Source organism: Pantherophis guttatus, chromosome 3 (assembly GCF_059756535.1).
Source record: "Pantherophis guttatus breed Tessera chromosome 3, ASM5975653v1, whole genome shotgun sequence".
NCBI lineage: Eukaryota > Metazoa > Chordata > Lepidosauria > Squamata > Colubridae > Pantherophis > Pantherophis guttatus.
Genome location: NC_142065.1, coordinates 23,369,058 through 23,382,145, shown reverse-complemented (window position 1 = coordinate 23,382,145; position 13,088 = coordinate 23,369,058). Strand labels below are relative to the sequence as shown.

At 37.8% G+C, this 13,088-nt stretch overlaps 1 protein-coding gene across 1 annotated transcript in view; it reads left to right on the top strand.

Annotated features, from left to right (window-relative positions):
• The window catches only part of SLC9A8 (solute carrier family 9 member A8), a 53,187-nt gene extending 40,469 nt beyond the window's left edge, over nt 1-12,718 (top strand). The window contains exons 12-16 of the mRNA XM_034413806.3: nt 673-755; nt 2,734-2,845; nt 3,940-4,160; nt 9,356-9,502; nt 11,962-12,718. Of these exons, the coding sequence (XP_034269697.1) occupies nt 673-755; nt 2,734-2,845; nt 3,940-4,160; nt 9,356-9,502; nt 11,962-12,069 (671 nt within the window). The 3' untranslated portion in view covers nt 12,070-12,718. The remainder of the gene's footprint in view (nt 1-672; nt 756-2,733; nt 2,846-3,939; nt 4,161-9,355; nt 9,503-11,961) is intronic.
• The last annotated feature ends 370 nt before the right edge of the window (nt 12,719-13,088 follow it).

Genomic DNA, 13,088 nt, shown 5'->3' with positions numbered 1-13,088 from the left:
TGTGGGAAACAGACTTGTGGTTTGTCCCATCATTAAGGGTGCTACTTGTCCTTTGAACATGGGCATTTCACTGAGCTATTAAAGCTAAATTAATATTGGATCTGAATGTTGCTTTCTGATGTTTAAAATGCAGGGGCACTGAAGATTGAACATCTGTTAAGAGAGGAAAAGAGGAAATAGCTGGGGGAAATAGGAGATCCTGAAAAAAAATTTTGCTGGCAAGACAAATCATACTGTGTTTTGTTGCAGGCCCCAATCATCACTGTTAGCCAGTTACATGTTGTGTGTGTGTTTTTTCTGTCTTTTATTTTTGTAAAGTCTGTGCTCCATTGCTAAACCTTATGTATCAAATGCTGGGTTTTAATAGAACCTTGTTGAAGAAGCTCAGTTTCTGTTGGACTAGGCCCAGACCTTCTGAAAGCAATAATTTAATGAGAGAAGAATCTCCTAGTCAGTCCTTTTCCTTTTGGAAGAAACAGGTTATGCATCTGGCCATTTTGAACATTTTTCTTTCTTATTTTTCTTTCTTTTTCTTCTTTTTCTGTCATTTAGGAATGTAAGAGATTGTATCTGCTTCAAACATTTCACTGAAGTTTTAAAAAATTAAACATAGGGACTTGAATGATTAGTATGGTATTTTGTGAATACTCATTTCTGATTTTTCTTTTTCAGAAACATGTGTTTTTGCATTTCTGGGCCTGTCAATTTTTAGCTTCCCTCACAAGTTTGAAATGTCCTTTGTCATCTGGTGCATAGTAGGTATCAAATTATAGTAGAGTTTATTTGTTTCACCTGATCCCAGTCTGGCAAGAAGGGCTATATAATGTGTCACAGAGAACTCCAATTTATTTATAATTTATTGCAACAATTTGCATGCTGCCTTCTTATTGGACTCTATCTGGATTACAGTATTAAAAACAACGCAATGTGTGTGTATAATAACACAAACTAGACCATCTCTTCCTTCATTGTAGACAATAGCTTTCTAAAGGATCTATGAAAATGACTCTTAAAAGTTGATTTAGATTCTTCTGGAAGAGCCGGTGGGTGCATAGGACATTATTTTGCCATTGGACACTGTCTTCATGGTGAACAGTGGTGGGTTTTGAGATTAAAGGGCTTGTACACTATATAATGGTCACTGTTATCACTGTTATCATTGATTTGCATAGCAGTCTTAAAATTTAAGAGGACGGGTTATCCCTACAGCTGTGTGACATTGAATTGCATGCATCCTTATAACAGCATTTGATAATCTTAAGAGTTAAATTCTTTTTAAACTTTTGGTTAATGTAGACTAGCATAAATTCTTCTCCTGACATGTTAGTATTCAGTGAACTCAGGTCTGACTCAGTTACAAGGCAACTTTGTATTTCCACTTTATTTATTATTCATTCTGAGACAGTCAAGGCTAGAAAGAAAGGTCTCAGTACGAAGAGGCTAATTGCTAGGGGAGTGCAAACACTACCTCATAGAATCAGGCTAGTATTAATTTGGTCTAGCATTTTACTTCCAGGACTTCCTAGTTAGGAATTAACTGTAAACTCATAAGTAATGAGTAAAAGTGATGTTGCATTTATTTACCCTACATATTCTATTTATCTGTTTCAATTTATATAGTCACCCATCTTAAAGGCATGATGCTGAGCAGCTCACAGCATTTAAAACACAATACAGGTTCTCGACTTACAACATTTTGTTTAGTGACCTTCTGAAGTTACAAGGGCACTGAAAAAAAAATGACTTGTGACCATTTTTCACACTTACGATTGTTGCAGCATCCCCATGGTCATGTGATCAAAATTCAGACATTTGGCAACTGACTCATATTTATGACGGTTGCAGTGTCCCGAGTCAATGGGGAAGCCAGATTCACTTAGCAACCCTGTTACTCCTAACAACTGCAGTGATTCGCTGAACAACTGTGGCAAGAAAGGTCATAAAATGGGGCAAAACTCACTTAACTTTTTGCTTAGCAACAGAAATTTTGAACTCCATTGTGGTTGTAGGTCGAGGACTATCTGTATAAAACACCCAGAATTAAAGAAATATTGCTTGTACTCTTCGAGCTGAATACAACCTGATTGCTATGAATTTGCTTCTTTTCTTCCCTCTATTATATAGTATACTCTGTATTATATAGTATACTCTCATATATGTCTGTGAAATAAAAACCTCCTGTTTTCATTTGCTGTTAAGCGAATTTACAGTGGACCAGAGCCTTAGCTTAATAATTGCTTAACCATGCTTTAAGCTTTCTGTCATAGTTTATGGAGATTCGCACTCATCCAGGTCATGGTTGTCCCAGAGATGCTTTTTCAAGAGGCAACTGGACTTCTGGTTTTTCTGCTTCTTTAGAGTTGAAGAAGCTTCTTGGATGAGAAGCAAAATATCTTTCAAAGAAAAACCAGAAAGTCTAGTTGCCTCTTAAAAAAGCACCTTTGGGATAGCAAATTGAGGGTTTGCCCCTCCCCTTCCAAATAAGAATAAAATAAAGATAAGCATAGGTATATAAGGGATGCAACACATCTGAGAAAAGAAAAATGGGTATGTTACTAAGCTCAACCCATAAAGTCCTATTGAATCCAACCTAAGGGCTACCTAAGCTAGCATTCTGTTTCTATATTAGCCCTTGATGCTAATATAGAGGTGACCCATAAATGAATCCCAATCCCCATTTTCCCATTTTTACTTCTCTTATTAAAAGCTCAGTTTTGCTTCTTTTCTTGACAGGTGCTTGTCCTTTTTGGTAGAGCAGTCAATATTTTCCCCCTCTCTTATTTGCTCAATTTCTTCCGTGATCACAAGATCACTCCCAAAATGATGTTCATCATGTGGTTTAGTGGTAAGTTCTTGCTGTTTTCATTCCTGGTTATTGTTCTGTATAGCGTCATAATTGTAACTGGGTCTTCATAAGATCATGTTAAAACTATATGCTGAGTTTCTGCATAAGAAACTTTCATTTTCTCTATTTTTGACTATTTGATTTATTGCTATTTCCCACTATATAAAGGAATTGTCTCCAACATTTCAGGAGAGAAAAATGTTTGGGATAGAGATAAATCTTTCACTGCACATTTCTAATTCTGTATTGGCCGTTTTGCATAAAATAGGAAGTAGTTCAGCTTTCCTCCACATGATCTTATCTAGATGTAATGTAAAAACAATTTCTATATTGTCCTAGGTAGCAAATTTGCAAAAATAGCTGGGAATTCAGAATTTTAAGCCCAAGAATATGGAATTTCAAGGAGGGAAAAGTCTAATGAGAGTGACTTCTGCTGGTCTCAGATGGAACTTTTGTCCCAAGTCATACATGGACATATGACCACTCATGAGCGACGTGTTATCTTTAAAGCCACATGTTGTCCTTAAAGCCACATGTTGTCTTTTTCTCAAGCCCACCATTGTTCTTCTCCTGTACTTCCTTAGCCATTGGTAGCATGTGTAAGGATACATTTCCTCCCAGGTTTTGCCCAGCACGCAGACACCTTATACACATCTTGGCAGGCAGTTGGAAATTCAGTTTAAATGGGAGGCAGATATCTCTGTATTTATGTGTCAGTATATTTGCATATAAGTTTATTTCCAGTCCATTGCTGAATGCCACATAGAGCCATTAAGGCAAAAAGACTGCCATCTCTGGAGAAGATAGATCTTGGGTATACAAGGAACAAAAGTCTAAAGCAGTATAAGGCAACCTCAGATTTCAATGGTGATGAGACAGAGCGGAGGAATGAATGGTTATGAAGGTAGAAGTGACATAGCTTTGTACCAATAAATACTTTATTGCAAGCAATTCCTTGTAGGCTATCCTAAACCAGGATGCTTGTCCCTTAATCTTGAAACAGCAAACAAAAAAACCATTATTTTGATAGCTTTGAAGAATATTATTTCTAGAGGGACTGAGGAATGCTTATATGCTTTCTCCCCATTAACTAGGCTTACGTGGGGCAATTCCGTATGCCTTGAGCCTCCACTTGGGCCTGGAACCAATTGAGAAGCGGCAGTTGATTGGCACTACCACAATCATCATTGTGCTGTTCACAATCTTATTGCTGGGTGGAGGAACAATGCCTTTAATCAGGCTGATTGACATTGAAGACTCTAAAGCCCGGCGGAAGAACAAGAAGGATATCAATCTCAGCAAAACAGAGAAAATGGTGAGCTTCGCGGGTTCCGTGTTTAAATGAGATAGATGCTTTTATATGTGAGTCTTGCATAAACCTCTTTGCCTTTCTTCATGCTCGTATATTTGCTTTTCCTGATTTGGCATCCTCTAAATTCGTTAGATGGGGACGTGGGGGCTCAGTGACTGAGACGCTGAGCTTGTCGACCAGAAGATCGGCAGTTCAGCGGTTCGAATCCGTAGCACCGCATAACAGAGTGAGCTCCCGTTACTTGTCCCAGCTTCTGCCAACCTAGCAGTTCGAAAGCACATAAAAAATGCAAGTAGAAAAATAGGGACCACTTTGGTGGGAAGGTAACAGCGCTCTGTGCGCCTTCGGTGTTTAGTCATGCCAGCCACTTGACCACAGAGACATCTTCAGACAGCGCTAGCTCTTTGGCTTAGAAACGGAGATAAGCAGCGCCCCTAGGGCCGGAAACAATTAGCACACATGTGCGGGGAAACCTTTCTTTACCTTAAATTCGTTAGGTTCTATATAAGTTTAATGTGATTTATATGCCGCCCTATCTCCAATGGACTCAGGGCGGCTCACAACAGTAAAATACACAATAACATTAATACACTATTAAATTAAAAAGTCCAAATTAAACAATTTAAAATCAATTTAAAAACTATTAAGAGGTAATATAGGTAATCCTTGACTTACAACCTATCAACTTAGTGACTATTTGAAGTTAAGATGAACTTACCTTGGGGCTACCTATGACCTGGTTCTGAGGTCCCAATGGTCAGGCCCCTTCCATGGTCATGTGACCAAATTTTGGGTACTTGGTAACCTAGCCTCCTTTATGTCTGTTTGCAGCATCCCATGGTCACATGAGAATGTTTTACAACAATTTTGCCAAAAACAGGCACATCTAGTTTTCAGCCAAACTGTGCCAATAGTGAACCATGGGTTTGCTTAACTACCACAGTGTTTACTTACCAATCATATTAGCTGCTTTATGACTGCTGTGTTCAGTTAACGACTATTGCAAAAAAAAAAAAGTTGTAAAATCGAGTCTGTGACTGACCCATTTTACAACTGTCACAACTTACAACTGTAATGGGCAGGCTCCATTACGATCGTATGTCGAGGACTACCTGTAGCTACCAGAACTCTTCTTATTGGCTGAGGATTTTGATTGCAGCCATAGTACATCCAAAGCACTCCAATTTGGAGTCTGCTTTCTGTAGATTGAGGCAGAAGAGAGGCAAGGGATACAGAACTGCGAGAGTCTTCGGAATATTATTGCACAGGAAGCTTCTCTTTTTTTCCTAACACATAGCACTGTTTCAGCAGGCAGGTCGTGAACGTAGCACAGTGTAATGATCAGTCTGCAACCTTTAAGTAAAATAACCTTCCCATTGAAATTTAGACACAATGCTACCATTTGGACTGAGCCACATCTAAGTGGACGACGATAACATACAGATGGTGAGTCACACATTTTTCAAAAGGATGATAGGGTGTACTTCACTGATAAGCTGCAGATGTAAATTACTGCCAAGCAGGTCAAAAATAAGAAAAAAAAATGCATATCTATATTCAGAAGTTGGGAAGGGGGCCTATGCTTATTTAAAGCCCCTATCTTGGCATAGCAGAAGCTCTGTGAAACAATCAGCCTTACCTGAGACACTCTCTTGCTTTTTACCGAGTGCTCAAGATTTTCAGAGCAAGCTAGCATTCTGGAAAAATGACTTTGTACTGAAAATTTGTATTGTAAACTAAATGCAAATATATGTTTTATGCAGCTTGCTGTTCATAAATTGATTCCATACCTGTACTCCAAAGATGCACATTATAATAGAAATATTATACGTATCAGCATTATTCATGATGTTTGAAGCTAGATAAAGGTAAATGTAAAGGTTCCCCTTGCACATATGTGTTAGTCGTTCCCGACTCTAGAGGGCGGTACTCATCTCCGTTTCAAAGCTGAAGAGCCAGCGCTGTCCGAAGACGTCTCCGTGATCATATGGCTGGCATGACTAAATGTCAAAGGCGCACGGAATGCTGTTACCTTCCCACCAAAGGTGGTCCCTATTTTTCTACTTTCATTTTTTACGTGCTTTCAAACTGCCAGGTTGGCAGAAGCTGGGACAAGTAACGAGAGCTCACCTCGTTACGCAGCACTAGGGATTCGAACCGCTGAACTGCTGACCTTTTGATCGACAAGCTCAGCATCTTAGCTACTGGAGCCACCACGTCCCTTTTTGAAGCTAGATAAATCATGGTTAAAGTTAACCCAAGATCTTTGAGCTTTGGTTTATTAGCATAATTAGATTCCTAATCCATAAGTAATGCTACAAGCAGTCCTTGATTTATGACTGCAATTAGGATTGGGATTTTGGTTGCTAAATAATGCAGTCATTAAGCAAGTTTTTGTGTGATCAGATCCAATTTTGCAACCAGTTTACTGTAGTTGTTAAGCAAATCATGTTTTTAAGTGAATCAAGCAGTCCATTAAGTGGATTGATTTTCAGAATTGACTTTGTTTATTGAAGCCAGCTGGCTTGTTGCAAATTGTGATCCAGTGACTGCAAAACTCTGCAGCCGTTGAAAATAAAAAATGGTTACCAAGCATCTGAATTGTGATCATGTGATTGTGGAAGTTGCATGATGATTGTAACTTCAAGGATGACTTGTAAGTCCTTTTTTCCAAGGCTGCCATAGCTTCAAACCATTGAGAAATGAACAGTTGTAAGTTGAGGACTATCTGTAATCATTATTTTATGGTGGGCCAAATGCATAATGACAGTTAATTGAAAACGGGAACAAGAGCTTCTAATTCTGTAGTTATACTATATGAAGTAAGGAGTAGAATCAGCCTGCAGATTTAAGGTTCATTCATACTTATTTCTGTAGCATTAATAGTACTATTTAGCATTATGTTTGCACGCATTCAGTTGCAGTGTTCACAGACAATCTACAGTTATTACATAGCTTGTTAGTTTCTGATGTTGGGTAAACCATCCATTGTGTCTTATAGACCACAGTTTATGGCTTAGTCTTACAAACTGGGAGGAGAGGGTCATTTAAAAACCTCCCTGGCAGATCTTGCTTTCTAACAGTTTCCCAGTAAAAGTTAATAACGGGGACCCATCAGTCAGTTAGAACTCTAAAATACTGCCTAGTCTGTCCAATGGGGAGGGCTTATCTTCTACCCATGATTTCTTCAGCCCAGCTCTAGGCAAATAGAAAGAAAGATGCTTTGGATCTTCGTGCCCAAAGCTCAGAAACATAGAATATAACAAATCTAGTGCCAATTTAGAAGCAAAGGCAGTGCTACATTTTTAAGAGGAAAGTTTTAATGAGAAACCCCCTTATAAAACTAATTTGTTCTCTGTCTCCTTCCCAGGGTCACAGGATTAGCTGCCCGCCTTTACTTCTGATGTGATTTCATTAGTACCTAAATTTTGTGCAATGTTATACATGCCATTAAATATCCATACTAATCAAGCTGCATATCTCTCTCTATAAAAGGAATTAATTGGGAAAGAGGTGTATATGGAAAACAGGGGAAGGCAATAGCCACACATACAGAATTGTAAATAGAATCAGTAGATTCAGCTCAGCTAAACGAGTTCCCTCTTACATCTTAACAATAAGATCTTGGCATTTGGCAGATATTCCCTGCAGAGAGGATGATTGTAGAGGGGTCTTTTGGTTTCCTTGCTCTCTCTTTCTTCTTTTCCTTTTTCTTGCTTCGCCTCTGAGAACTCCTCTCCAGTTTTATAGTAAGCGAGGAACAAATGAAAAGCAGCATTTTTGGGGAAGCTGATTCTTGCTTTGCTCAGTCAAGGAATATGCTGCATCTCTGATGTTTTGGCACTAAACCAGAATTTAGAGTTATCTAGAGTCTAAACCCAACTTCCTAATGACTCTAGATCAGAGGTCTTCAAACCTGGCAGCTTTAAGACTTATGGACTTCAATTCCCAGAATTCTCACAAAGCTGGCTGGAGAATTCTGGGAGTTGAAGTCCACAAGTCTTAAAGCTGCCAAGTTTGAAGACCTCTGCTCTAAAAGGATGCAAATGACCAGCTGTCTGCATGGTAGAGATTGGAAAAATAAAGAGCTGAGTTCTATCTTTTCAGTCCTCTTAGCAGGCAATCAAATGGAGCGCTATCATGCCACACCACACACTTAGTATTGTCTTTCAGTAAATCTCAGTTAAATTAATCATTGGTTACTCTGAAACTGTAATATGAAAGTCTGTAGAGATTCTCAGTCATCCAGGTCATGGTTGTCCCAAAGGTGCTTTTTTAGGAGGCAACTGGACTTTCTTGTTTTTTCTTTTGAAGACATTTCGTTTCTCATCCAAGAAACTCTTTCAGCTCTGACAGGATAGTGGGGAATGGAAGGATTTATATTCTGTGCAGGCCGCTGGTAATCTGCATCCTTTTAAAGGGTCGTTGAAGCACTTGGAGGTTTAATATGTAATATTTAATATGTAATGTAATATGAAAGCATGTCAGTCTGTATAAGGCTCACTTAAGTGTTTCTTCATATTAAATGTGTATTTGTGCCGGAATCCTCAGATGTAATTCCACCCAGACCCTTTAAATATTTAAATTTTTTACTTTGTGCTGCAATGCAGTTGCAGAATGTACAGCGCTGGTCATTTTGCAATGTGGACATTTTCTGCCAGCGTTTTCCTCAACCACCTTTTGTTTTGAGGTGGCTGGTATAAATTCAGATCAGGCAAAAGGCAGCTGGAAGGTAAAGTCACAAAACAGACAAGCCATTTTTGTGTTAATGACCTGACTAATGAAATACTGGTTCCTAGCAGGTTCTTTGCTGCTTTCTTTTCTATCACATTTGGTGCAATGTGAACTGCCAAAATCATAAAACAGCACACATTTAAAGTCTGTAGCAGTCAGAAATTGGCTCTTAAAATGGTTGAATGCAAGTCAAGGTTTCTTTCTTTTATGATCCTTAATTTTTGAATATTACTTTTCTGTAGTGGCTTTCTTAATTTTTCCATCATAACTATAAAGTTATTGACAATTTTATTGAATTGCATGTAAAGACAGTAAATAAATTGGTAGGGTGTAAGGAACTTAACACATTGTAAGCCGCCCTGAGTCTCCGGAGAAGGGCGGCATATAAATCGAACCAATAAATAAATAAATAAACTTCAAAGAAAACTATTGCTTTTTTTATTCTTATAATCACCTCCTCTCAGGGAAACACCATTGAATCTGAACACTTATCTGAACTGACAGAGGAAGAATATGAAGCTCATTATATAAAGCGGCAGGATCTCAAAGGCTTTATGTGGCTTGATGTCAAATATTTGAATCCTTTCTTTACCAGACGGCTCACCCAAGAGGTAGGTTTAGCCTAAACAAATCCTACAGCAGATTGACTTTCAATCTAATTTGATGTCCAAGAATACAATGACTGCTATTTGTATTAAAATAACCCAGGAAAACAAGTTTCCTGCACTAACATTTTGACTTTCTCTTTATAGAAACCTCATTTAACTGGCTAGAGTTCAGGCAACCTCTGCCGTGAGTTGTTCTAAGCATTGCTTAGAATAATCATAGCCTGTTGACAGATTTCTGGCTTATAGTCCTTCCCTTGAGCTCTTCTTGCTTTGTGCCTTTTAATTGATTGGAATCTTGATAAAGGAAGCAAAAAACAAATGAACAAAACCTCAACAAGAATAACAGAATGCATATCTTTATTCACATGTCATCTTAAACAACAGTTGCAATCTAAACCAAAATTAGGCTGAAAATCAGCTAAGCTAAAAATCCATGGACCTCAACCCATTCACATTAAACCAAAAACATTTCAGTTTAGCACAATGGAAATTCATGCAAATATGTTTCTTGTTCATGAAACTCAAGGAATTATGGTGAATTATTATCAAACCCACCAGAATAGGTAGCCATTTAATATCTAGGATTGTGTCAAAACATTTAACCATAGTTTTCTGCTACAAAGGCCCCTGTGGTTCCTTGTAGATTCTATTTATGCTTTTTCCTGGCATGTGCACAGAAATGATTGAAACACTATGTGTGGTCATATAATGCCTTTTTAAAGGAGACATATCAGTCTGAGTCTGCTTTAGGTATTTTACGGCCATTGAAATGTACAAAATTTTCCCTACACCAGTCAAAATTGGTACTTCATGTTTCATCTGTGCACAGATCTAGAGTGCATAGGCTTCAACAGAAATAGCTTGGAATGAATGAATGAATGAATGAATGAATGAATGAATGAATGAATGAATGAATGAATGAATGAATAAATAAATAAATAAAATAAATAAATAAATAAATAAATAAATAAATGAATAAATGAATAAATAAATAAAGCAAGCATTTGGTTGCAGGGATGTTTGGCAGGTGAGTAGAATGGCAGCAAGGAAGAAAGGCAAGCAGTGACAGGAGAGGTAGGGTGGGTGAGTCGGGTGTACTAAGTGGATGGGTGTCAGCAGCTAGCACTTCGGTAGGGCTAGGTAGGGAGGGGCAGTAAAGAAGGAAGATGTTGGAAAAAATAGGTTGCCCAGATCTTGAATTGCTCCTCACGAGTGGTCCTCATGCTGTACTTGAATTCAAGTGTAGAGGTAGCTCAGAGGGTTGGGCGCAAGGCTGACAAGATTGATGGTCAGGACATAGGAAGGTAGGGAGAGAGGTGCACCAGCCTTGCCTTGCTTGTCCATTGTGACTTCTCTGGATTTGTTTTAGCTGAAATCTGGAATAGTCTAAATGTTTTTTCTTCCGTCGTATCCTGACCCACTTGGAACAGTCTGACCAAAAGTCTGAACTACAATATGTATATGCTCTGTGCATGAAGCAAACCATGTGCTTTGTTCCTATCCTTTTAAGCTACCTTGCAGGGAGTTTTTGCAAGTAACATTGCTGTAACAAAAGGACAAAATCTTATTCAGGGATTCTAGGAAACCAAGCAAGCAATGTGAAGATTCACATACTTCTAAAGAACTTGTCTTACCATTTGACATTTTCAAATGAGGGGCTTTTCTATTTTTTTTTTCTCTGTGACTTCCCGCTTTAAAATATACATGGAGAGAGAAAGACCTGAGATTTTTCAGGGGCACTCCTCATCATCTATCCATGTTAATGTTATCATAGTACTGTCTTATAGCGTTTTTTTTTCTTCTTTTAAACCTAGCATATCAGATCTATTTAATTCCGTGCGTGCTACAGAATTGAAGTTGTACTGCCTTATGCACAGGCATAGGGAGAAGTGCAAGTATAACATTCTTTTTTATATTTTTTTATTTGTTTTCTCTTTACATGCAATATGTGCTTAATGAACAGCGTACTATCTGGGTCAATTCATTTACATAGTACTACTTCTTAAATTCCTAATTTCTACCCCTGTTGTCCAACCATTGATAAAACAAGTCCCAAGTTCAAAAATATTCTGTGTCTTCTTTTTCTTTTATCTTCAGTGTTAATCTGTCCATTTCTTCACAGTCCAATATTTTTTTAATTATATCTTCTTCCATAAGTGTTTTCTCGCTTTTCCAATGTTGTGCAAATACAATTCTTGCTGCTGTTAAAACATGTAATATCAAATATACATTCCCTTTATCATATTTTTCTGTCTGCTGTCTTAACATTTTTCCTAACCAAGTATGCATTTTCATCCAAAAATTTTTTGGTTTTGGGCATGTCTACCACAGGTGATAATATACGCCTGGTTTTTTATTACATTTTCAACATTTGGTGGACATATTTTTAAACATTTTTGCTAAAAAATGTTAAGACTGCAATTCTAACTTTCTAAAGGGGCTGCATCTTCCCTTTACCACAGGACCTACATCACGGGCGCATACAGATGAAAAGCCTCACCAACAAATGGTACGAGGAGGTACGACAAGGACCTTCTGGATCAGAAGATGATGAGCAGGAGTTGCTGTAGCAGGCTTTTGGGTGTGCACGCTTCTGCTGACATCTCCAACTTTAATTTTAAGGCAGACACTCACACACATACCATGTACAACTTGGTAAGGTTGTTGTCAAGTGACTCTTTGTCCAGTATAAAGTTGTGTCTTGTGCTGGAATGCAAGATCATCTCTAATGCCATTTTTTAAAACTCTTTTGAAATTATGGCACCTGTTCAGGCAGCAATTATCCCAAATACACTGGGATAATTAATGGATAATAGGATAATTAGAAACATGGGTGGCACTGTCTGTGATTTTCGGCTGTAAATGTACGTTAAAGAAAATTCTGTAGAAGAGCTTTAAAAAAATTTTTAGTGCACTTTACTGTACTTTTGCCAATATACTGGCCCTGTACCGGAAGGACAATGCTGTGAATTTATATTGATGGTGAGCAAGTAAGTGATTATTTAAGGCCTATCTTTACAATGCTCTTTAAATATTTAATGAACTCAGGGTACAGAGTGACAGAAGACAGAAGCAGCTAATTAAAGCCCCTTGGCCTTTGGGATTTCTAGAAATGTTTGTTCCAATTTGTTATTTCTAAGTTTGAAACAAGTTGACACACAGTTCCATACCATAACTACAGATCATTTGGTTACAGAATAAAGTTTTATTTGAAATCTATCAAGCTTAATTTACACCCTTCTCATTCCCTTCCTTTGAGAACAGCTCCATAGCACAACTCTGGATGGGTGGCTTGAAGCCAGAGCATAGAAGAAGCAAATAAGCAAGGAGTTCCTTTTTCTAGGAAATCCCTAAGGCTGGAAACAATTCAGCTGCTTTTTTATTATTCATATTCATATTTATATTATTATTTTACTATTGGTCTTTACTTACTATCTAATTTTTTTTTAGATTTGCAGAACCATGTGTGCTCATGCAAAACATCAATCATACAATGACTGTACCTTTTTAAAAAGCTGGATGGGGAACATTACTGGAACTTTGCCATGAATATGTATCATTGGTTGATGGAATATTATCACACTAAAAG